The sequence below is a fragment of the Hermetia illucens genome, chromosome 2, assembly GCF_905115235.1.
Source record: "Hermetia illucens chromosome 2, iHerIll2.2.curated.20191125, whole genome shotgun sequence".
In the NCBI taxonomy this organism is placed as follows: Eukaryota; Metazoa; Arthropoda; class Insecta; order Diptera; family Stratiomyidae; genus Hermetia; species Hermetia illucens.
Genome location: NC_051850.1, coordinates 86,987,070 through 87,013,171, shown reverse-complemented (window position 1 = coordinate 87,013,171; position 26,102 = coordinate 86,987,070). Strand labels below are relative to the sequence as shown.

At 40.4% G+C, this 26,102-nt stretch overlaps 1 protein-coding gene across 3 annotated transcripts; it reads right to left on the bottom strand.

Annotated features, from left to right (window-relative positions):
- Positions 1–1,216: 1,216 nt before the first annotated feature.
- On the bottom strand, positions 1,217–25,938 carry LOC119650286 (probable serine incorporator). 3 transcript variants are annotated; one of them, XM_038052913.1, is made up of 8 exons: positions 25,733–25,937; positions 11,122–11,647; positions 10,742–10,857; positions 10,499–10,682; positions 10,387–10,442; positions 10,214–10,334; positions 1,853–2,018; positions 1,217–1,779 (listed from the first exon to the last, which is right to left on the bottom strand). In XM_038052913.1, the coding sequence occupies exons 1-8, from the start codon at positions 25,766–25,768 to the stop codon at positions 1,638–1,640; spliced, it is 1,347 nt and encodes a 448-aa protein (XP_037908841.1). In that variant the 5' UTR covers positions 25,769–25,937; the 3' UTR covers positions 1,217–1,637. The 3 variants fall into 3 exon arrangements, with proteins under 3 accessions (XP_037908841.1, XP_037908844.1, XP_037908842.1); XM_038052916.1 differs by having other exon boundaries at positions 1,853–1,997; XM_038052914.1 differs by having other exon boundaries at positions 1,638–1,779; positions 1,853–2,009; positions 25,733–25,938.
- Between the last annotated feature and the right edge of the window lie 164 nt (positions 25,939–26,102).

Here is a 26,102-nt window from a genome sequence, read left to right as displayed (position 1 = left end):
GTAAAACTGTACACGGCCATGAGAGAATTCGGTATCCCGACGAAATTAATAAGACGGTCTAGGCTGACCCTGACCAATGTGCGAGGCCAGATAAAAGCAGCAGGATCACTCTCCAAAACCATTCGACATCAACAATGGTCTACGACAAGGGGATGCTCTATCATGCGTCCTCTTTAACCTGGCCCTCGAGAAAGTGATCCGTGATGCTGAGGTAAATGCAAGAGGTACGATCCTCTTCAAGTCCACCCAACTACTGGCCTATGTTGAGGATATCAACATCATGGAAACAACGACCCGAGACGTATAAGCTGCCTTCATCCAGATCGAGCAGGCGGCGCGAGATCTTGGGCTGTCCATCAATGAAAGCAAGACAAAGTATATGGTGGCAACGTCAGCACCAAAAACCAACCAACCAACAACATCAAACCGCACTGGTCAAACGGAAAGAATAAAGATACAACTTACAACTACAACTTTGAGACCGTTGATAATTTCTCCTATCTAGGGTCGAAAATCACAACCGATAACAGCTACGATGATGAAATCCGCGCACGATTGTTGACAGTCAACAGAGCCTATTTCAGCTTACAAAAACGTCTCACCATAGGGTCAAAACTCTTACTGTACAAGACAATGATCTTGCCAGTCCTCATGTATTCCTCGGAAACTTGGGTTCTTAGCAAGAAGAATTGCGAAATCTTGGCCGCGTTAGAGAGAAGAATCCTCCGAAGAATTTTTAGCCCCCTACATGAGGATGGACGATTCCGTACCCTACATAACGACGAAATCTATGAGCGATACCATGACCGTCCGGTTGTGGGTAAAATCCGGCTCAATAGGTGACGGTGGGCGGGTCACTTAATCTGTATGGATGAGGATGATCCAGCCCGGAAAGTCGATAAGCGAAGACGAGGCAGACCCTGCCTGAGAGAGCGATGGCGTAGGTCAGGACGCTAGACAGTTATTAGGGATATCGCATTGGTAGACCTCGGCGGAAAGCCGGGATGGAGTTCCCTATCAAGGCAGGCCTAGACCGGATACCGGTTATTGCACCGTCGATGATGAATCACAAGTGAAATAAGAGCGGTGGTTATTGGTATACAAATTAATGGTGCCCGTACTAGTCTACAATTTTTTTGCTACTTTATGTAACACATTCCCTCCGTCCTTCGAGGAGAAACCCAGCAATCTTCTCTAAATCAACATATATAAATAATTCCTTTCGTACAGCAGAAACTTCAATTTATTTGCCATAAGTTGATTAACATTTTAATTTTCGCTTTGGAATGCACTTTACTCGTACACACATAAAAATGAGTTGGGGATATGAATCAAAACGCAAAATAAAAAATGAAATAAAATATAGAACGTAATTTTAAAAATAGGACAATTCTTTCTTATTCAATATAAACATCACAAAACATAAACCTTATCTACATATTTTAGGGATGGTTCTTTCATATTCTATGCCGACTTTTCGACAATTTGCATTTCATTTCAATAAAACGGGGCCGGCTAGAGGTTACTTCGGCACTACTTTATGCCATCATTTCAGAATTAATTAAACATATCGGTGCTTTGACCTCATTTCAAATATTTCGGTAAGTATGGATAATTTCTAGTTATATATAAACACTTTAGCTGAAATCACGATCTGGTAGCACTATAGGGGCGATTAAGCTCCATGTGTACAATCCCAAACATAGCCAACTTGATATGATCTTGATCCACATGGAGGCAGCGTTAGCGTTGATTGTTTCCAAAGAAGATGAATTTGGTCTAGAACAAGGTAATATTCTCATCAGAATAAATATATATTTGTCTAAGAAGAGCCAGAGGAAGTTTTACTTACTTGTACCAGTTTGTCAGTGTCATCATTACGTACAAAGTTGCGGTAGCAAAAACAAGATGGAAGAGTGACCACGAATATGCGACTCCATTCTCCTCGTTGTCCCAAACTTTGGCATCTTCAGAAGAAGCTGGTTTCGATCCTTCATCTGCTAAAGGTGCTGTTAATACTAAATTTAGTGAAAGACACATTTAGGATACACGTTAGTGTTTTAAAAGCCCTGCTCTGAGTATATTCATTTTCATTTGCAAATCATAATCGTATTCATTTTATCCAATTTTATATAAACTAGTATTTGAGGGGTATTAAAGTAGGTGGAAATATTTGCATGTGTAGGAAGTATTTGCATCATGGAAATACTGTATCCAGAAATGGTTCTAAATATACCTTAAGGAAAGCGCACACTTTGCCCGAAAAATTGACCGAGTTTCGTTTAAATAATTTTCGCTCGATGTAAATCAACTATATCTAAACTCAATACACGCATTGGTTCTGACAAAAAAAATGCAATCCCTTAATATAAATAATTTGCGGTACTTTTCAATGCGTGTGTCTAGTAGCACACGGAGTAAATGACGTTTGAATTACCAAAGAAATTGAGGTAAAGCAGAGTTAAGATAATTTGATTGCTATCAGCCAATGGAGAACTGCCTTATGAAATTGCTTCACGCATTAACGCAATCTGGATGAAGTGGCATTCCACAACTGGTGTTCTTTGTGATCGATGTATCAACGAACATCTTAAATCTAAAATTTACCGCAATGTCGTCCGTCCTGTCGCTCTCTATGGTTCTGAGTGTTGGCCAAATATAAAAGACAATGAATGATGTGGTAATGGAGACGAAGATATTACGTTGGACTAGTGGCGTGACACGTTTTGATCACATCCAAAATGAGGATATCCGCGATCGTTATGGGGTTGTACTGATCGTGGAAAAGTTGCGAGAGAGGCGTCTGCGATGGTATAGTCATGTAATTCGTGCTAACGAGAATTCACTTGCCAAGATTGGTCTGAACATCGAAATCGATGGTAAACGATCAAAAGGCAGGCCGAAACAACGGTGGCTTGATACACTGGATGGGGATTTGAAAGCCTAAAGATTGCACCTAGATCAGGCATTCGATAAAGCCAAATGGCGAAACCGATCACGACGAGCCGACCCCGCTTGTGAACGGGAAAAAGGCTGAAGAAAAAAGAAGAAGATTGCTTGTAAACAAATGGGCAACCTTCCAAAAGTAAATCGTATTCAGAAACGTTCTCCACAGAATAATTCACAGATAAGTCAATTTAGAGATCTCAGCGAGAGCAAAATTGTAAAATTACTTAAAGAATATCAATGGAAATAACTTAACCAATCATTGAATATGAAGGCCATTTAGAATATATAAGCATTAGAGTAACTATAGTTTAGTTTAGTAACTATATAGTTATTTTGTCCATGTCTCTGGGGTAATAACAATGGAAGAACTTTACCGGCGTACGGGCCAGATTATCCGTGCACGTGTTTATCAGAAGGCAAAAGGGGCAGTGGATAGATAACACATGAAAAAAGACTAACAACTTCATTGTAGGCTTCCCTAGGATGAATGGGTTGTTCTAGAGCGGCGAGCTGAAGCGCAATGCCAGAATAGGAGTTTATGGTATTCATAAACTTGAGGATTGAGGATATTACTAACTTGTATACATCGTATTAACAAACAATTAATATTTTTAAGTTCGCAAATTTGTTTTCAGGTATTCACACCATTTGAAAGAATGTGGCACCTTCTTCTGAGTTCTATCCACTTCAAACAAGAGAGCCACAGCGAAAGTACCTGAAACTTTTCCTCCAGTAAGTTAACGGCGATTTCGATATCAAATAACATGCTAAGAAACAAAATGCGGTACCGCCTTGAGATGTTAACCACAAACAAGCATTTCAGGTATTTCAATCATATCAATTCCTGTAGGTAAGGATATAAAACCTAGCTTTCCGGCGCCCCGGTGAGCTATCAGTATGAGCGCACTGGTTGGGTCCACGATGACTGATTATGCAGTAACGATACCTTAGGCCGATTGCCGTTACTTTATTGTTTTATCTAGATCGTGATTTGTTGATTTCCTCACATTTAATTTTGTTACTACTTCCGTTATATATTACTCTTCATAGTTCCATGTTGTTGCCGTGTGATACTGGTGTGTGTGGAAGCCAAACGGCATATAACGAGCAATCAAAGAAATGGCAAAAAGATAATGTATGCCCGAGGTATGCAGTGTAAAAATCAGAAGGGACACGGAAGCTCGATGCGTCAGGTATGAAAGGTTTTGTTTCTTTCTTGCATATGTATTTTTGAGTGAAGAACTATTCCATTTGTACGTATCCCTTATTAAATAGTATGTCAAATTGCTCACTTTAATGTGATATTAAAAATTTAGTACTTTGTGTTGCAGTAAATTTACATGGTAAAGACACGACACGATAATAGTATGATTTTGGCCAAATTTGGGAATAACATCCTTCATACTATAATCTATATTACTGCAATGTAACTCTAGGGTAAACTTAAGGGAGATTTCTAGTCAATTTCCTCAAAAATACAGTAATACACTATTGTTTAATTTGGGTAGCTGTCGATATGGAGAGTATTTTGACGCTAGGACACCGTATAGAAACATCTTCATGATTTTCCGATCGCGTCGTTTCTGAGAATATTGAAGACACTTTTGACCCCCGCACTGCCTACCGTTCCAACAAATGTCAAAACTAAGACCGGTATTGAAAAGTACAAATCGAAATCTTTCATTTGATATCCAACATGACTATATTCGGTGAAAAAAAATGTTACACCCCCCCTTTTCACGCATGAACACCCTCCCTTAATTTCAACGTGAATGCATCTCTGAGCATTCACAGTTTCCACCTTTTTATCAAGTCTCGTGTCAATCAGGATAGCCGTTTCTGAGAAAAATGCGTGTGGCAGACAGACATTAATCGATTTTCATAAGGTTGTGTTTTACAAACGAAGTCTTAAAAAGCAAATGGTCTGGTTGCACGTCTCTGAACAGAGATTTCATGGAATGATATGAACGGCTATAATTGTACTTATTTCCTGAATATTTATGGTAAACAAAAAATACATGATTATTTATCTAAAACAACGAACGGCGTCTTGCGGTAATGGGGCCGAAGATGTTGCGTTGGACTAGTGGCGTGACACGTTTTGATCACATCCAAAATGAGGATATCCACGATCGATATGGGGTTGCACCGATCGTGGAAAAACTGCCATGGTATGGATATGAGGAAATCATCCGCGTATTGGAAAATGATCTATTTCAGACGATGCTTTGTGTGTGAGGAAGTATACAGATTGAAGGGTACGAGCTCAGGATTTAACCTTGAGGAATATTATTCCAGGAACCAAACATCGCCAATCACTAGCTTTCGGCATTTCATGAATTAGAAGATGCAGAATAAAATATCTGCAGGAACCTTTTGCTTCAATTATATGCCTTCCATATGGACAGATACAAACATGGCTATCACATTTTTTACTCTTGGCCAGGTCATGGTCTCAGTCATCACCCTGGGGATCCATTTTTTTTTAGTGTCGACGTTTCAGTTTTGCAACCTTAGCCATTTGGAATCTCCACATTCTTAGAAAAGCCATTTGCAGTCCTTTAGAATTGAAGGACCTTCACCCCCGTGAAACTTACTTAATGTTCCATTTTTTCTATAAGTTCGAAGAATTTGAGTTCGTTTAGACTCACACGCCTATGAAAGGAATCCTGTCTACGAGGACCGGTAAATCTTTGCTTTGTACGTTTTTTTCGCAGAGCATATCCTCAAACTGTCAGAGCAAAACTTTTTGGGGGTCAGAGACATGGAGCCTTCCTTGTGACTTTATTGGAAGTTTTATTGTTTCTCCAGAATTCTATCAAACTTTATCTCCACCAAAAGGAAAAAAACGAGGAGAATCTTCGTTGAACGGATGATATATGGGCCAAAACTTGCCAAAGTCTGAAAAGCAAACGCAATTACGCTTGCATGTTACCACAGATCCACCAAAAACGTTGTACATATATTGTTAACCGACGCTATTTATAATGACATGTAACGAACACATCAGAAACGCACGAAAGTCACTATCACTGGCACCGAAAAAAAAACAGCGGTCAGAAGAGATGTGTGTTGGTGTTTAACCTAAATATAGATTTCATTGGTGATCAAAGGATAGTATAGGTCCCAGGATGAAAAGTGGATTAATACATATGATGGAACATAAAACCTGGCAAAACCCTACTGAACCAACAGCTCCACTACCGAACATTATCTCTACCTCCACCTGGTGATAGCTGAAACTTCTTTCTTAAAGAAAAATTGCAGACAGAGGAGGCTGAAAGCGAGTCTCCTGCGCCTAAACCGGGGACAAATTGCACAAACTGGTCCTGCAGATTGCGAGTTGGATAGGACTAATACCCCTTCGCGGAAAACCAATGTTACGGAGCCACGAAAGGAGCCTCGGACTAGATTGACTCCACAATGACGAACCCGGCAACGAAAACCACTATACATATTATAGTGGTCATCCGGTAAACCATGCACTCAGACTTGGTTTCCTAGTCAGTCAAAAAACGAGACCGGCTCTTCTGTAGGGGCTTGAACGTTAATGAAGGTTTAGTTCAGTTATCAGCTTTGAAAACAGTCAAAAAATAAGACCGGCTCTTCTGTAGGGGCTTGAACGTTATTGAAGGTTTAGTTCAGCTTTCACTGCTATGTATTTTGCGTTTGCGGAAGCAAATTTTGAACTAAACTCTCATTAACATTCAAGCCCCTACAGAAGAGACTGCAGAGTCGAAGAAAGATACCATCTATGAGGCAGTAGAACCAACCCTAATAGCCTGCTTTGGGTACGAAATCAAAATCATACTTAGAGATTTTAATCGCCAAGTGGGGACGGAGACCTTTTTCAGCTTCCATACCTTACATAAAAGTACCAACGACAACGAGCTGCGGATTATCCAATTAACAGTGCCGCACGAAATGGTTGTTGGAAGTATCTGAATAGCGTAGAAAGTGGCCTGCAAACATACACGGGCCTCTCCAGACAAGAACATTTTCAATGAAATTGATTACGTGCTAACCGACTGCCGCCACCTTTCAGGCTTGATGAATATCAGAGAATATAGGAGGGCAATTGAAATGACTAAAGGAAGAATACTGCCTACCGGACAATGTTGCACTCCCAAAGAACGCGGGCCCACCCAGAGACTTATCAGGAACTCCATGGAATGGAGAACCGCCTTTACAAACAGAAATAGGAAGTCCGGCAGAACCAACAGTTCTATAAACTTGAGAAGTACAAGAAGTAACCGCACCAGACGCGGAAATTTTATCAACAAATCAGCGAGATGTAGCCTTATAGGAGTACATCTCAATTTTCATCCTGCCGAGGCAAAGGAGGAAATCTGAATTCCGATCCAACATATTGGAGCGATAGGTTGAGTTGGTCAACAACCAAACATCGAGTTGAAACTCCCGCCAACTGAAGACGAATTTATCGGCTTAAAAACATAAGCCGATGGACCTGACGATTGGCAAAGCGCATTATCTGTTCCATACATAAACAAGTCGGAATACCGGAAGCTTGCGCTTCAGGTATAAAGGTCTTGTGTTCATGTAAGAAATTTCAACGCACATTTGTCAATCCGTATGTAGCTACAAATCCAACATATTCCTTCATATTTTTTCAAATTACGAGACGTACGTACATATTACCGCCATAGGTATTACGCTCACCCTAAACAAACAAACTACCTATTTCCGAATACTGTGCACATATATGCGCGTATATAAATGTATTCTACCCATATTTCCGATTTCTTATATCTATCTGAATTAGGCACTACCCGCAAACTTGATTAGCACGCATATACTATATACCTACATACACACATGTCTGTTTGGAGTAATTGATATTCATATACAAATGACTAAAAAACTAAAACAAAATAATTCTTTACGACCCCATTCATAAGAACTCATTTCGTTGTAGTATTGACGAATTGATATATGATGATGACGTCATGCAGGTTGTATAGTGCATGAAATTCACAAAAAAATGGTAAAGTTTTATCCCCTATAACTTTGTTAATAATGGTTGGATTTTCTTCAAACTTGACCAAATTGTTCATTATATTCTTCATTACACGCATGCCAATTGCCATGCCATTTTGTACTTCTGGGATGAACATAAGGGGGGTGCCGAGTAAATTTGTAAAATGTGGAAATATACTATTATTAACTTTATTTGTGCAGATATCGGAACCGGATATATTTTGATGCCTAGATTTCGTAGAGATGCAGCACCGTGATTTTTTCCAGATATTTCGGTTGGATAGGTTCTGAGAACGAGACGTGTTTCACTTTTTGGGGGTCACATTTTGAGCCCTCACTCCCCTATGTTTCACCCAATATCAAATATGAAACCAGTTTCGAAAAGTACTAATTGATACCTTTCATTTGATACCACACATGGCTACATTCTGTGAAAAAAAAAATTTGCACCCTCTATTCACATGTATGGGGAGCCCCCTTAAAACTTAACACTAAATGGCACTAGTTACTGCCCATATAACGACGAAATTTCTGATCAATACACGTTGTGAATAAAATCCGGGTCTGCTTTGTGTGGATCACTTAATTCGTATAGATGAGGATGATACATCCCGGGAAGTCTTATAAGGGCAATATCGAAAAGAAGGCGTGGCACAGCCTACATTAGATGGTACACCATTGCATAGGCCAGCATGCCAGACAACTTTTAGGGATATCGAATTGCTGGAACTTGGCGCAAAAACGGGATGTCTGGCGTTCCTTACTAAAGCAGCCATAGACCGGATACCGGCTGTTGATGATGCTGATAGATTATCAACTGCACTTAGGGCAGGGTATTACAATAATCCCAGGCAATGCGAAACTGACCCTATTGCCTCCTATATTGGTACGGTCCTGAATGAAGTGCTCTAAAGCGCTTCAAGGCCTTGATGGATTGTTGTGACATCGATTTATTATCTCTCCTATGATTTATTTCCAAACTAATTCATCTCATTCTTTTGATAGGTTTTGCATAAGCCCGCTAATATTGCATCTGTCTGAAGCCTTAACGTGTGACGACGGGACATTTCAGTGAAACTGCAGTATTTGCGGGCCTACCGCCACGATCACCAACTCTAAACTTGAATAGTCTTTTGGCCATCATACAATCACACGAATCATTAAAAAGTGAAATCATGGCATCTTGATCGATGAAGCCAAACGAGAGCCATCATTTTCCTGGACTATTTACATCAACCTCCTATATAAAAGTGGAAAATGTTTCGGTTTGTTTTCTAGTATCTGATGTAATTTATCAGTTCTTAATTCAAATGATTATCAGAACCAACCGCCTATAACTAAGCCACTCGCCTTTCGGGAGTTTTTTTCCGTTTAGTCGATTCAAACTTTTCTTGTAATTATTTCCCACCCGAAACAGGCTGTGCAACTATCGTTGCCTACTATTCTCCAATGAAACTGAAAATTGAAAGTCCATAGCTAATGTCGTTTTCTCGCTGGAAATTTTTCAAAATAGTTTAATTATGATGAAAAGATGAATGATTGCATGATCATATTATGGTGAGAAAGAAAACAGAAAACGCTAATTAAAGGCAGCCCTTGTCTGTGATGATTTTATAGCCATAAACTTGACAAAGCTAAAAAAAACCAAAGGTTTCATTGGGGCTGTTTTTAACCATACTTCAAATTCTCAACTACCTTAAAGGGGGAAAGGGCAATTGTGTTTTTCAGAATTTTGGAAAAATTGAGAAATAAGCGTTCATTTTGGGTAGATAATAGAAATTAGGTCAATTATTTAGCTCAAATCTTGAATCAAATACTAATAATCAAACGTCGTAATATGCTGCTCCTAAGAAAAGTAATTCAATTCATACTTTTTAATGAAATCGAAATGCTAATAGAATCAGACGTTGATAACAAAGCAAACATGTTCGGAATGAATATTGCGATTCGATGCGCCCTTATATGCTTTCACAGCTTTTACCGAAATGTACAGGGATACTATTCGGAAATTAGCCTAAGTTCTCAGGCTGTGGTTGAAAATTACTAAACAATTTAAATTTCAAATGATTCGAAAGAATGATTATGGAATGCAAAACTACTCAAAAATAATGATTTAGTCATTTGCTATTTGACCAATTAAAGCTGATATCTGATCTACATTTAGTTACAAACTTTTTTACTTTGATATCTGCAGGTTATTCACTAACGAAGTTATCTACTTGGAATCATAAATTTGCCACTGCTTAGTTAAATTGGTAACGCTTACCTTGCTTTTCAGCGTCAGGCATTGTAACCTGTGCAACTTTCGATGCTGATCTCAATGAGCTATACAGCACACAGAGCAACCAAACAATTAGTCCAATGATGTTTGTTGTGTCGAAATTAATCTAAAATGCAAGTAATTAACTTGTAGGTTTACGATGAAGCACTTAAATTTACCTTATTTTTAACAGGATCAGTGTTCATGCCAAAGAATCCAGAATTGCATTCTGTATCTATGAAGTCGAAAGTAATTAGTTTCCAAACCGGTGTAAAATGTTATCAGAATTACCTGGATTGTTGGCTATAGCAGACCATGTCAAGAAAATGGTGTATAAAGTAACCATAGCACTTTGAAGAAGACCGGATCGAGGCAAATTGTCCTGAACTTTCGGCAGGATAGACACAACACTTACCGCAAAGCAAAATATCAGATTTATGGAGATGAAAAATTTGTTGAGGGAACAATCACCAGCCTTGAATTTCGAAATATATCAATGAAACGTTAAGATTTTTATTGCTCGGTAGAGCATACCTTGGTATAATATACGAAAAGTAAAGAAATGCCAACTATGGAAAGTGCATACTGCAACATAGTAACCGTGAGCAAAGCGACATACCATCCTTTTGATTGGGTTTCTTCGTAATAACCTGGAAAGAATGTATGTCGAAATTAGATTTGAATACTTGATATAACTCTAAGCATAGAATCTTTAGTACATAGTATGGTTATTCTCCCTGCAATTGTATCACTGAGTTGAACGACTTTATCGCAGTCTTTTGTAATTGAAGCTAACAAATTTGCATACTGATTGCATATTGCCTGCAAATTGCATGAATATGGCGAATGAAGTGATCGTTAACCAATTTCACGCACAAGACAATTGATATATTCTAAAGAAGGCATATACTTACCAACCCAAGTTTCTGCCCATGAATGAGCAAAATCAATAATAAGCACCAACTGGACTAGAATGAAGAATAAACCGCCAATCAAACCTATCCACATCCAGGCTATTCCAAAACTGCCTTCGGGGATGAAGATTGCGCCGATTGCAATTCCTATTGCTAATAGAAACTTCAATCCCCAAAACCCATTTTGAATCGGTGCTCGTGGATCACGAGATGTTTTCACCCCAATCATAATCACAGCCATCAAGACGAAAAAACAAACCAGGGCAAAATTAATTCGGTAGACGGCTAAGTATCCCAGCGCAGAAGTACAATCCACTGTCGGTGCTATTCTTGTTGCGTTCGGATTTGCACAAAACGGTAACGACTTTAACCAATCCTGCAAGCCTGGCGCTAAGGTGATCGCACTCACTATAGCACCCAGCAACAACATGAGGGCGTACATGAGACGAGATGATGTCGAATTTCGACATGATGGGCAAGCTTGACAGCAAAGTGAACATGCTGTCCCAGTGCAGCAGCAGGCAAGCTGTGAAAGAGAAATCAACGAAAAATCGAACTTTAGTTTATTAGCCTTAATTAATCTCAAATCGGAGAAAACTTCGAAAAGGTAAGTGATAAACGGATTTTTATTTTATTAATACAGCCAATACGCGTTATACTAATAGCAAGACCAATAGCCACTGCTTCCATGTAGTTAGTTATCGTCTTGAAAAATTCATGTGCTCGGATATGTGCTAAAGTATTTACGGCTAGACTTCAGTAAGCACTTCTGAAAAAGTTCCTTCATCTTTTCTGCTTGCAGAGCGCCTGCAAGGAGATAAAAGGTACCAATCTATTGTTTACAGATACAACCGTACGTGGACCTTAAGTGAATGTTTAACCGTGCAATGGATGTGTGCTTTTCCGCATATTGACCACGCGTCTAAATATTTCATGATCATAAAAGTAATTCGTCAGTAGCATCTACGGTTAAGTAATCGTAATCAATACTTTTTGTGCCTCATTACGGCTCTGTAATTTGATCTCTATGAACAGAGGCAATCAGTGTTCGTTTTATTGTCATCAGATTAATCGAGATTCCTCTGTCACGCTGCTCCCAGGGCAGAGGTGAGGCAGCGTCTGACGATTTGCCTCTGCCCTGGTAAGAAACCGTAAAGCCGTCATCGTTTAACATTTTTGTTAAATGCATCTTCAGATTTCCCTGACTGAGTCAGCAAACATGTATTTTTAAATCATCACATAGGGCGTAACGCGTTAACTACATTTACGCGTTATCATTGCTCGTTTTTGCTTCCTTCTCCAAGACTTTCCGAGGAACTTACATAATTCTCCAATTATTCTGCGCCACGTAGCACTAAGGTGTCCCAGTCGTTCGCCAACCTGAGGTACTGGGTTGTCTTGCACAACATGGCACCGCAATCCAGCTCTCCGCTATTTTCAGTATGCGACCTATCCAGTGCCCCTTCCAAAAATGTTTTGTAGATATACAAACCTTTTCTAGTCCCCAATACTCTACCCATTAATGCAAATAGGAAGAGAGCAGCGATTCAACAGAATGAAAACGTTAGTTTTGTTGAATATTTGCAGTTGTTGCAATAAATTCACTTTGAATATAGCTCCTCGAATTACTTACGAGTTCTTACGATCTTTGCAACTGAATTTCGCAAGTAGTGCGGATAAAAGGGATCGAGACATAAGCTTTTTCTTGGCAGTTTTATTTCATAATAGCTTATATGTCTTTGGTATCGATCGAGTAATTTTGCTGTATTTTATATAACCTAGATGACCTGAATGACCCTGACTTTGATGCGGTGCTTCTATTGTGACAGTTGCTTGTAGAAGTGATCGGAAAAGACCGAATTTCCATTTCTTTTTTTGGTGGTTGTTTGTATCCACTATTACCAGAGTCGAAAAGGCAACGCTTTGAGTAAGAACATGCAATTTGTCCGAGAGAAAAAAAAATCAAACCCCAACTATCCGCTTCTGTGCCATTTTCTCGAACACCAAGATTATATTGATGTAAAAGCAAACAAAGCGAAGATAGCAATTCGCACTAAACATCGTGAACTTTTGAAAATAATGATATCCTTGCACCTTGTCCAGTTTGCCAATACGTGCATGATGTTTTCAGCCCAACAGGCGGCTGGCTGGACTGTGGATTGTTCGGGCATGACTGACCGGTCTGTCTGATCGTGGATGAGCGCCTTTATCCTCATTGTAAACAAACAAATTTCAATCATTGGCGCTTACTGTTTACAATTTGTGGAATGCAGGTATGTAAACAGTAAGTGCTAATGTAGATGTTTATTTACAATGACAATGATAATATGAGTAAACAATATTTTGCCGTTGTTTTACTTTAAAATTATCGAGTTTTTTGTTATTTTATAAATTTGTAGTTCTAATGAAGAAAGATTAGACTTCTAAATACACTTGTCGCATTTCAAGAATTTTTAAATTTTCAACCACTCATTTTGTAAAGCTGTGATGGCTTCAATTCCCTTTAGTGTATACGGTAATACTCGACAGCTTTTTATGTCTTTGAAAATTAATTCATTTCTTATGAATCCAATTCGTACCAGTCAACAATACTAATCAGTTAATGAAAACTTTTTATTTGTGGCAGCTCAGTATTGCTCAATTAATAAGTGACTTTTAAAATATTGCTGGCAAAAAAAAGTCCTATAGGTACGCATCAAAGAAACTAAAATTCATTTCTCAGAAGCGGTGATCTATACAAAAGCCGTTAAATAGCATGACCACAAAAAGGGGTTTTATTAAACCTTAAAACTAAAAAGTGCAAAGGGGCTCATAGCCATCAAAAGTATCAACTTAAACGTCAACTGAATTGAAATCCATCTAAACCTAAGAAAAGAAGGATGCGAAGTGAAGCTGCACATACCAGTTAAATAGATGAAAGGAGCCATAACCCATGATTATAATTGAGTCCACCAAAGTACCAAAAGGAAAAATCCACCCTATATACATACAATGTAAAATACTTTCTTCATCGGAAAATTACAATAGAGGAAATGCATAGAAGGAACCCATCCGTACAGTGTTTAAACTGTCAAGAGTTTGGAAACCCCAAATCGCAGTGTCAATTAAGGGAAACTTCCGTGGCATGTGGGGAACTGATGTAGTGATTGTAACGAACGAACAGGATAACTGTGTAGATAAAAAAGAATGCGATGACGGCTTTACGGTTTCTTACCAGGGCAGAGGCAAATCGTCAGACGCTGGGAGCCGCGTGACTGAAGCGGCAGTGAGGCAGCGTCTGACGATTTGCCTCTGCCTTGGTAAGAAACCGTAAAGCCGTCACCGTTTGCATTTCTTTTTTTAAAGTTTGGGTGCTAAGCCCTAAACGAGGGGTCCGTGGACCAAAAAAAAGGGAGTAGGAGGAGGATTAGGACCCCACAATTCTCAAAAATGCTGGTCACTAACCGCCATTGCGGATAATTTTAATGATCATGTCGGCGAAAGGGCAGGCGCCAACCAGTGCCATTTCGGCAAAGGCTATAAAGGTAGCGAACGTATCGTCAATTTTGCCGACACTTAAGATCTTGTCCTTGTCAATATATGGTTAGTAAACGGCTGTCACACAATGGCCTGCGCTGGGAATTAAATGGTGGCAAGAAAGAATAAATGATCTTACATACACGATTGCCTAATATTACGAATGAAGAAACGTGGAATCAAAACTAAAAATATGATCGAGAAACCAAGCCATAAGTTTGTTTTCCATAAAAAAAGTTATAAGAATACGAAACGAAAAGCGGATAAAATTATCCCGTTATTTGAGCAGGTCTCTACAAAGATCTTTGCGATAAAATAGACATTCGGGACAGTGAAAGAGATCTGTATCGACTCGCCGAACACTTCTGTAGTGTTAAAGGCAAGAACGGAACTTTCCTTGCAACTGACGAACCGCGACGAACAAATGGCGGGAATATTTTGGGGATGCTCAGCGCTTCAAGTATGGAAAGTTTTGTTGATCTTTTATGTAAGAATATTTGTGTACAAATGATTTGATACACCGAATCGGAAAAATGTAACAAAGGTTCTGCAACAACATCAAGGAAAGTTCACTCAGAGAAGCTCCTGAAATCGTTGAACGTGCACAGGAGTTGATTTCTGTGGATCCAGGGTAGTCGATCTGAAAATTGTCGTCGGTTGTCGGTGTAAATGAAAAAACTATGCATAGAATTATTGAAAATGACATCCGCTACAACTTTATACAATCAAAGTGAAACAAATGCTTTCCGAAGTTGCAAGGATAAAGCGAGTTGAACGATGCAACCTGTCATTGTGTTCTTTAAGAAATAGTGCTGCTGGGCGCCTCAGAATTTTTTCAGACGAACAAATTTTTACCGTTGATGCGGAAATCAATCACAAAAATGATGGCTCCCTCGTTCATGATTCTGAAGAAATCCCCATTATTTCAAGAACGAAATTCCTAGTGAATGTCCACATGCTAGGTGTTGTACCCAGTGGTAGTGATGTCATGCTACCTCATTTCTTCAACAAAGGGGAATGTGTCAATAAAGTCATTTGGTACAAAATTAGTTGTCAGACAACGCCGACATATCCTGTTCCAAAGAATTTTGGACTCCCAACAGCCCGGATTTGAATCCTCTGGACTTCTATGTGTGGAGCGTAGTTGAGAAGGTCACCAAAAAATCCAGACATCCAAACATCGCATCACTAAGAGTCGCCATTGAAGGGACATTCGCCAACATGGGCCGTGATGAATTGAAACGGAAAGGGTGCGAACCCTCCAGACCCAGAATGGAGGCCGTCATAAAAGCAGAAGGAGGTTATATTGAATAAATATATTCTATATAACAGTATAAATACTATGAAAGAAAAAAAAATTATAAACTCCTCTGTATTTACAATAAAATTATTTCAAAATATGAAGTTCGATTTGTCTAGATTTTGGCGCCGCACTGTGTACTTTATAGTGTATGGAGCAGTTCCTATCAGATAAAGGGCAAGATCTGTTATTCGCTTTATCATAGAATTATAATAAATAATAGATGAAACTTTTTTCAAATGAAAAGAGGGGAATAAAAATGCGAAATTCAATTTAAGATAATAAAAATATATGCAACAATTTAAGTCATTTAAAGGATGATGTGCTGTTAATATCTTGAGTTACCCCCCTTGTTTCCTATAACAGCTCGAAGACGCCTGTTCATGCTGTCCACTAATTTTTCAATAGTATTTTGGGAAATATACCTTCATTACTGGTACATTTCATACCAGACAGTTGGAAGGTTTGTTCGGCTTGCCATGGGCATTTTGCTGTCCAATATTGACCATAAATGTTCAATCGGGTTTAAATCCAGAGATTGAGCTGGCTAGTCAAGGTTTTCTATTGAGTTTTGCTGAAAGTACTGTATGGCATGTGGCAATGTGAGACGTATGCTTAGGGGCATTATTTTGTTGAAGGACGAATAACCCGAAACTCATTTTTCTTTGAGATTTTCCCGAAGTATGTTGGGTGGTCTAAGGGTAGTATAGATCCCGGGGCAAGATGTGGCTTGGTACCCACGATGGAGCATAAAACCTGAGAAACGCCTGCTGAACCAACACCAACAGCTCTACTACCAAACCCTATCTCCCCCTCCACGTGATGACCAGCTCTTTCTTAACGAAAAGCTGCAGACGCCTAAAAACGGGACAAATTGTACTAACTGGTCGCCCAGGTTGGGGGTTGAGTAGGGCTGACAACCCTATTCGGAAAACAACTTGTTACGAAGCCACAGAAAGAGCCGCGGACTGGACTGACAACACAACGGTGAACCCGAAACGACAACGGAATAACGATTTCACATTTTCTCATGGATATGCTCCCTGTAAGAGATGGAGCTGCCAAGAAGCTAGCAGATACTCTGTCCCAATATAGGGCTGATGTAACAGCGTTGCAGGAGATGCGTTGGATAGGGACCGGTTTCCTGGAGAAGAGCCACTACACTATATATTATAGTAAACCACGTGCTCGGAGTAGGTTTCTTAGTCAGTCAAAAAATGAAGCCGGCTGTTATCGGCTTTGAAAAGATAAGCGAACAGCTATGCACTCTACCCTTGCGAGCCAAATTTAGAAATATGAGCCTCATAAATGTTCACGCCCCTAAGAGGCGACTGCAGAGTCGGAGAAGGATACCTTCTGCGAGGCAATAAAACGAAGTCTGTCCCAGGTATGATATCAAAATCATACTTGGGGATTTTAACAGCCAAGTAGGGACGGAGCCCGTATTCAGGCAATACGTTGGCTCACATAGCTTACATAGAAATACAAATGATGATATGATGATACAATGATGATAGCAGTGTCACATGAAATGGTCGTTGGAAGTACTTGGTTTCCGCGGAAAGCGGTCAACAAACCAACGTGTGCCTCTCCAGACGGGACCACCTTCAACCAAAGTCGCCACGTGTTGATCGAACGCCGCCATCTCTCAGCCTTCATGAATGTCAGAATATATAGGAGGGCCAATATAGACTCGGATCACTATCTCGTTTGCATGATGTTAAAAATCATAAGTCACCAGGAGCCGATGGAATTACAGCCGAAATGGTTAAATATGGAGGCGACCAATTACACCAACTGGTTCACCAACTTATGCTGAAGATGTGGGACAGCGAATCAATGCCTGACGACTGGCAACGAGGGATTCTGTCTCATACATAAAAAGGGAGATATCACACAGTGCAGCAATTATAGAGGTATCACGTTGCTGAGTACCATTTATAAGATATTCACCGCTATCTTGCCAGTTCGGATAACCCCATACGTCCAGAATATCCTTATTATTATTATTATTTTGTTAAGGGAAAGTCGCACCGCGTCCTTGAAGAACTATTGTGCCCCTTTCACTGGTTATAGTGTACCTATTGATCATAGTATCTCAAGCAGGCCTGTAACAGCTAGGAACTTTAGTATGTTCCTCACTTTCAGATGTTTCAGCTTTGCATCTGGTATTAAGTGTTCTCCCAGATGTATCGACCTACTTTGCACAAGTACCGGACACTGTCTCAGGACCTGCATAGAGGTTTCGTCCTCCTCCTCACAAAACCTGTAGGCAGTGTCCGTAGATATCCCTAGCTTCCCTAGGTGATAGTTCAGCCGACAATGACCAGTGAGAATTCCCACTATGATTCGGAGGTTCTTTTTGGTGAGGTTTAAGCAATCCTTTGTACGCATGGGTTCGTATCCCCCAATAAGCACCCTGGACTGCTCCATCCCTGGTAGGCCCGCCCAATATAGTTCCCTCAACCTTTTCTCTTCGTTTCTTAGATTCATAGCCATGAAACCGTTTCCGATTCCACAGAACGGTTCTGGCCCGTGTAAAGGCATCCCTGCTCCCTTCTTGGCTAGTTCATCCGCTGCCTCGTTGCCTTCCAACTCAGCATAGCCTGGAACCCAAAGTATCCAGACCTTGTTGGATGAGCCGAGTGTATTCAGTCTTTCAAGGCATTCCCATACCAGTTTAGAGTTCACCTGGTTGGACCTAAGTGCCTTGATCGTTGCTTGGCTATCGGTGAGAATAGCTATGTTCTGCCCCCTGTAGTCCAGAATATCATTCGCCCATACCAAAAAGGCTTCACTCCAGGCAAATCAGCAACAGATCAAATTTTCTCTCTGCGGCAAGCGATGGAAAAACTGTTGGAATATGGACATCAGTTGCACTATATTTTCATCGACTTTAAGGTCGCTTATGATAGTAGAGCCAGAGTAAAACTGTACACGGCCATGAGAGAATTCGGTATCCCGACGAAATTAATAAGACTGACTAGGCTGTCCCTGGCCAATGTGAGAGGTCAGATAAAAGCAGCAGGATCAATCTCGAGATTATTCAACATCAACAACGGCCTAAGAAAAGGGGACGCCCTATCATGCGTTCTCTTTAACATGGCCCTGGAAAAAGTGATCCGCGATGCTGAGGTAAATGCGAGGAGCACGATCCTCTTTAAGTTCACTCAACTAGTGACCTATGCTGACGATAGCGACAGCATGGGAAAAACGACCCGAGACGTACAAGGTGCCTTCATCTAGATCGAGTAGGGTCTCGAGATCTTGCTGCACATCATTGAAGACAAGACAAAAGATATGGTGGCAACGTCAGCACCAAAAACCAACCAACCAACAACATCAAACCGCACTGGTCAAACGGGAAGGATAAAGATAGGAGAATACAACTTTAAGACCGTTAACAATTTGTCCTATCTAGGGTCGAAAATCACAACCGATAACAGCTACGAGGATGAAATCTGCGCACGGTTGTTGGCAGTCACCAGAGCCTATTTCAGTTTACAAAAATATTCCACTCGAAACGTCTCACCATAGGATCAAAGCCCTTACTGTACAAGACAATGATCTTGCCAGTCCTCATGTATTCCTCTTGGGTTCTTAGCAACAAAAATGCGAAAAGTTTTTGGCCCCCTACAAGAAGATGAAGGTTTTCGTAGAACCCTAACGCAAAAAAAAGCAAAAAAGCGATAGAATGACCGTTAGAGGTTGTGGATAAAATCCGGCTCAATAGGTTGCGGTGAGTGGGTCACTTAATCCCTATGGATGAGGATGATTCAGTCCGAAAAGTCTTATAAGGGCAATGTCTATGGTAGCAAAAGAAGAAGAGGCAGACCCTGCCTGAAATCGAACGATGGTGTAGGCCAGGACGCCAGGCAACTTTTAGGGATATCGAATTGGTGGACCTCGGCGCAAAACCTGGAAGTCTGCATTTCCTTGTTAAGGCAGACCGGATATTGGTTGTTGCGCCGTTGATGATGATGATGTATCTGCTTTCGACCTTTCTTCAATTTTTACTTGGTTACCTACATCATGAATGGAGAAGCAGTCCCATACCATGAGCGATCTTACACCATGTTTAGTAATCTATTCCACCATGGTAGTTTTAAATCGATCAGCTGGTCTGCACCACACTCGTTTACGCTTTTTACAATTTTCGAGCTTAAATTTTGCTTCGTCGGACCAGATCACTTTATCAGTACGGCTGTTGCATGGCGACGTATTGCTTTCCGAATTGTAGTCGGTTTTTGCAATTTGGGTCTTTTTTTGTAACGAAGTTTCGCAGCGCCAAGTGATTTTAATTAAGAAAGAGTGACAAAATTAAATTAAATTTGTACGCAAACCTTTCCTCTATACGGGGAGAACATTTTCGTTTCGCGTGTATATTCTTAAGTTGTTCCATTTTCGCATGGATTTTTTTGTTAATAATTTTCATTTGACTTTTGATTTTATTTCTATTTATTATCCTTTTATTTAAGAAATTTATTTATGAATCATGTATTCTTTTATATTATTCTTTATTTTTGTTTTATCATTTCATTTTAAAGGTTTTATGTGAATTAAAACCTTATTAAAATCAATTCAATGTCTATCTGCCTGTCTGTCACACTGAATTTACTTGGAAACATGTGATCTGTGTGCGGCGAGTGGCGCCTTTTTGTGTTGAATTTGAACATACGAAAGGGAGGTTTACAATTTTTGTTTCACAGAATATAGTTATGTGGGGTATCAAATGAAAGAGCTCTTTGAAACTTATTTCTGATATTGGCTGAGACTCAAAATATGAAATGAGGACTCAAAATATGTGCCCCAAAAAGTCAAACAGATCTCGTTCCCAGAACCTGTCCAACCGAAAAATCTGAAAAAATGACAGTGCATCTATATGGAACCTAGGCCTCAAACAACCTCCTGCTCTGATACCTGCATAAATAAAGTTAATAATAGTATATTACCATGTTTTAGATATTTATCAGAAAACCCCCTTAAGTTCATCTGAGAAATACAAAATTTAGCATCACCCGGTGGAAGTTTCGCATTTCAGAGTAAAGTAGAAATGGGTTAAGATGCGTTGGATCAACTTAGAAGCACATATGTATGTGCGCATCGTCATGTGGCAATAGTCAATGTTTGTCTATTTAGGATGTCTTTGATATGAATGTACATAAGTGTATTTTGGAGTTTGCATAACATGAAAGAATATTTTGTATTCCTAATTATGTAAGAATAGAAAAATTTGCATAGAAATTTTCTCATATAAGATGAACACAAAACCTTTATACCCGAAGCGCCCAGCTTCCGATATTCCAACTTGATTAATTTCCTTTTGATCTTTTATAAGCATGAAATTGTGTGGAAATTATATGTAAGTAAGTCTAGTTATTTGATTCTGCTTCAACGACCTCCCTTTCCCCTACTCCCCTCTAACTCCGAAAAACTCCCCCTATTAAGGGGCATTTTCCAATAGAATGACCTGAGGGTGTCAAGGCAGGTGGGAGCCTCAAGAATCGCGCCTTCTCACTAATCTGAGGCAGAGGAAACATTGATTGAGGATGCGATCCGTCGTGGATCTTCTCTTTCGATCGCGGATATACACGCGAGGACCCATCAGACTGAGAATCTTGGTTTTGTTGGTATTTATCCTCAGTCCAATTCTACTTGCCTCTCTTTCCAAACCTAGAACCATTTGGCCATGGTCCATGGCTCGATGAGAGAGCAAACAGATGTCATCAGCATAGTCGAGGTGTTTGAGGAAAGATGTCCTTTTTCATTGAATTCAATAATAATAACAAGAAGAAATAATATCGCTGATAGGAGGCAATCCTGGGGAAGCACCTCAAATTGGACAGGGTTCAATAGAATAGCTAGTTATAGTGTCGCCATTTTTAAATATTCCTCTACAAAAATTTACTGAAATATATATAACAGTTGGGCTGAGAAGTTCGTAGGATAACACACAGATTGCGCTACTAGTATTAAATCTATATGATTTAATCATCAAAAGACACTTATACAAATTTGACAGCTGTCGGACGATCAGTGTGTAGGATAGAGCATTTTGGGTCAGGCAGCTTTCGATACTTTGAAAAAATTGGTTAAATAGGAACTTCGGGTGTTAATAAAGCATTGCTTTTTGGCGAAAAACATTAAAAGAATTTCAGAAAATAGTTTTGGATGACTACGAAGTGAAGTTGATCGAGGTAGCTGAATCTCTAAATATATCATGAGGAATGCGTTGGACATATTGTGCATGAGTGCGAAAGCTCTGTTCGAAATGGGTGCCGCGCGAGCTCACAATCGACCAAAAACAACAACGTGTTGACGATTCTGAGCAGTCTTTCAAGCTTTTCCTCTATAAAGAACCTGAATGTATGCGTCGATTTAACAATGGACGAAACATGATTCCATTATTTCACACCAGAATCAAAAGGATCGTCGGATGAGACTGCACGTGGTGAACCGACTCCAAAACATGCAAAGACGCAACGTATAATATTCATAGACTATCTTGAGAAGGGAAACACCATCAACAGCGACTATTACAGAGTGTTATTAAAGCGTTCCAAACAATAAATCGCGGAAAACAGCCCCGTTTGAAGAAAAAGAAAATGCTTCTTCATCAAGCCAATGCACCGGGTCACAAATTAATGTATACTATGTGGCAAAATTGCATAAATTGAGCTTCCCCAACCATCATCTTCGCCAGATTTGGCCCCTAGCGACTTTTTCCTATTCTTAGACCTAGAGAGAGACTCAACACTTTCTCTACAGTGAATACTTCAACTACACAGAAAACCGATGTTACGAAGCCACGAAAGGAGCCTCGGACAGGATGGATCTTACAACGACGAACCCGGCAACAACAACGGATTAACGATTTGCGCATTTTCTCATTGAACGTGCGCTCCCTGTACAGACCAAATGCTGCAGCTAGCCGATACCCTGTTCCAATAAAAGGCTGATGTAACACGATGACATCAAATCACGATACAAATCCCACTGCAGTTAGTGAGATTTGAACCGCGACCTTCCGTATGACAGCCTTGTGCTCTAACCACTCAGCCATCTTGACACAAGTAGGTTTCTTAGTCAGCCAAAAAATGAAACCTGCTGTTATCGGCTGTGAAAATATAAGCGAAAGGCTATGCACTTTGCGTTTGCGAGGCAAGTTTAGAAATATAAACGTCCCTACAGAGGAGACTGCAGAGTCAGAGAAGGATACCTTCTACGAGGCAGTTGAGCGTACCCTCGAAGCCTGTCCCAAGAATGATATTAAAATCATACTTGGAGATTTCAACAGTCAAGTAGGGGCGGAGCCCGTTTTCAGGCGATACGTCGGCTCCCATAGCTTACATAGGGATACCAATGATAACGGATGGTGCATTATCCAGTTAGCAGTATCGCACGAAATGGTTGTTGGAAGTACCTGGTTTGCGCGGAAAGCGGTTCACAAACATACGTGGGCCCCTCCAGACGGGACCACTTTTACCCAAATTGACCACGTGTTGAGCGAACGCCGTCACCTCTCCGCCTTGATGAATGTCAGAACATATAGGAGGGCCAATATAGACTTCAATATAGATACGCCCACACCATCATTGAAGCATACAAAAGAGGCTTCACTCCAGGGAAATTAGAAACAGATCGATTTTCTCTGCGGCAAGCGATGGAAAAACTGTTGGAATATGGACATCAGATGCACCATCTTTTCATCGACTCTAAAGCCGCCTTTGATAGCATAGCCAGGGTAAAACTGTACACGGCCATGAGAGAATTCGGTATCCCGACGAAATTAATATGGCAGATAAAGGCAGCAGGATCACTCTCAAGACCATTCGACATCAACAACGGTCTACGACAAAGGGATGCCTTATCATGCGTCCTTTTTAACCTGGCCCTCGAGAAAGTAATCCGTGATGCTGAGGTAAATGCAAGAGGTACGATCCTCTTTAAGTCCACCCAACTACTGGCCTATGTTGACGATATTGACATCATGGGGAAGAACGAGCCGAGACGTACAAACTGCCTTCATCCAGATCGAGCAGGCATCAATGAAGGCAAGACAAAATACATGGTGGCAACGTCAGCACCGAAGACGAATCAACCAACAACATCAAACCGCACTGGTCAAACACAAGCACGAACAAGAATAAGGATAGGGGAATACAACTTTGAGACCGTTGACAATTTCTCCTATCTAGGGTCGAAAATCACAACCGATAACAACTACGATGATGTTGGCAGCCAACAGAGCCTATTTCAGCTTACAAAAACTGTTCCGCTTGAAACATCTCATCATAGGGTCAAAGCTCTTACTGTACAAGACAATGATCTTGCCAGTCCTCATGTATTCCTCGGAGACTTGGGTTCTTAGCAAGAAGAATTGCGAATTCTTGGCCGTGTTCGAGAGAAGAATCCTCTGAAGAATTTTTGGACCCCTACATGAGTATGGACAATTCCGTAGCCTATATAACGACGAAATCTATGAGCAATACCATGATTGTCCGATTGTGGATAAAATCCGGCTCAATACGTTACGGTGGGCGGGTCACTTAATCCGTATGGATGAGGATGATCCAGCCTATGATAGAAAAAGAATACCCTGCCCAAGATGGAGCGATGGCGTGGGTCAGGACGCCAGACAGGGATATCGAATTAGTGGACCTCGGCGCAAAACCGGGATGTCCTTACTAAGGCAGGCCTAGACCGGTTGTTGTGCCGTTGATGATGACTAACTCCACGGATTTGCGTAAGTGTAAACGGACATCTAGAAATTAATAGAAAACAAGTTTCCCATCCCAATGACTAGACTTGGGATAAGTTTCACTGAAAACAAGCACTTCTGTCAGCGAGGGAAATGAAATTAGGAAGTGCCGCAAGGCCCAACTCTACATAACATTTTCATGGCTGGTCCCGACTACTAACATCGGCACAGGCCTGATCTAATTTGCCGACGGAACGGTTGTCTTCTCTTCGTACCTCGATCCCAACAAGGCAGTTGAAGCCACCCATTTGGTAAATCTCTGCAAATACTACGGCAACTGGGGTTCAAAATTAAAAAGTTTAAAACGTAAGATTGCACTGTTTGGAAGAAATCTAGATACTTTGCCTCTATCCATCCACAAGGCAGCTAAAAACATGAAGCTCAAAATCGGGAGAGAAGAATATTCGGGATAAAATTTTAAGAATACGATATCTGCAGGGGCAGCACTCAACCAATTTGTCTACAATCCGGCAAGAGAAAGTACTCAGCTTTTTCAGGACCCTAAATGCTGTCCTAATCGAATCTTAAGCAATGCAATGTTGACTTTTATCAGCCGAATGTGGAATTACTCTGAAAGCAACGGGAGACGTGTCATCGATTGATTAATAACGCACTCCGGTATAAGCTGGAAGCCAGAGCAGTGCTGTCTTTGCTCGCAATATTTCGATTCCAAAATGGTTTTGTACACTCCGCTTCAAACAGCAGTCATGTGACTACGTCCAAGTACTTTGTTTGCAATCACTCTGATTTGCACTCATTAGACCAGAGATTAGCACCATCACGGAGGGTACGCGACGTCGTGGACTTTCTAATTCAATTATTTCTTCCAGATTCAAGAAAGAAAGTCGCTGGTCGCTCAGAAACTCTTAATTTGTGGGATCATATTCAATCTAGATGGCATGTAATCAAAATCTACACCAGAAAATCAAAATTTTTCAATTTGCGCTGGCTGGGAGTACACAAACAATGTAAACAAAGGTCCACTGGCCTTCGAAACGACGCAATATTCCGAAACATTTCCACCGAAAAATTACCTGAGCTGCCGAGCACAGTCCTAAAACTGCTCCCATTTCACCCCACTATTTTTACAATTTAACTATTGAAATCCAGAAATTAACTATTTTCACGAAAAACAACTTTGTGAATCACAGGAAAATTTGCTAGTCCACCCCCGATGACACTTCGCTTCCAATTTTATGGAATGAATCGCTCGGCGAGCTTCTTGCCTGAATATTGGTCGGGGAGCACTGAAATGGTCCAGCTTTTTTGAAGGATTGCAAAGAATAGGGTGCAGCATTGCCAAGCGAAAAAGCAAAGCGATCTGATCTGTTGAGTTTATTCAAGCGGCTAATTTCATTAAAAATACGTAGATTATATTCAGGTGTGAATTTCGACATTGTTATA

Bases quoted from the DNA above. Each gene is read 5' to 3' on its own strand.
- LOC119650286 (XM_038052913.1), bottom strand. From the start codon at position 25,768: ATGGGAGCAGTTTTAGGACTGTGCTCGGCAGCTCAG. The intron at 10,443-10,498 runs GTAATTCTGATA...TCGACTTCATAG, and splicing joins TGCTATAGCCAACAATCCAG to ATACAGAATGCAATTCTGGA. The intron at 10,335-10,386 runs GTAAATTTAAGT...CTTGCATTTTAG, and splicing joins CTGATCCTGTTAAAAATAAG to ATTAATTTCGACACAACAAA.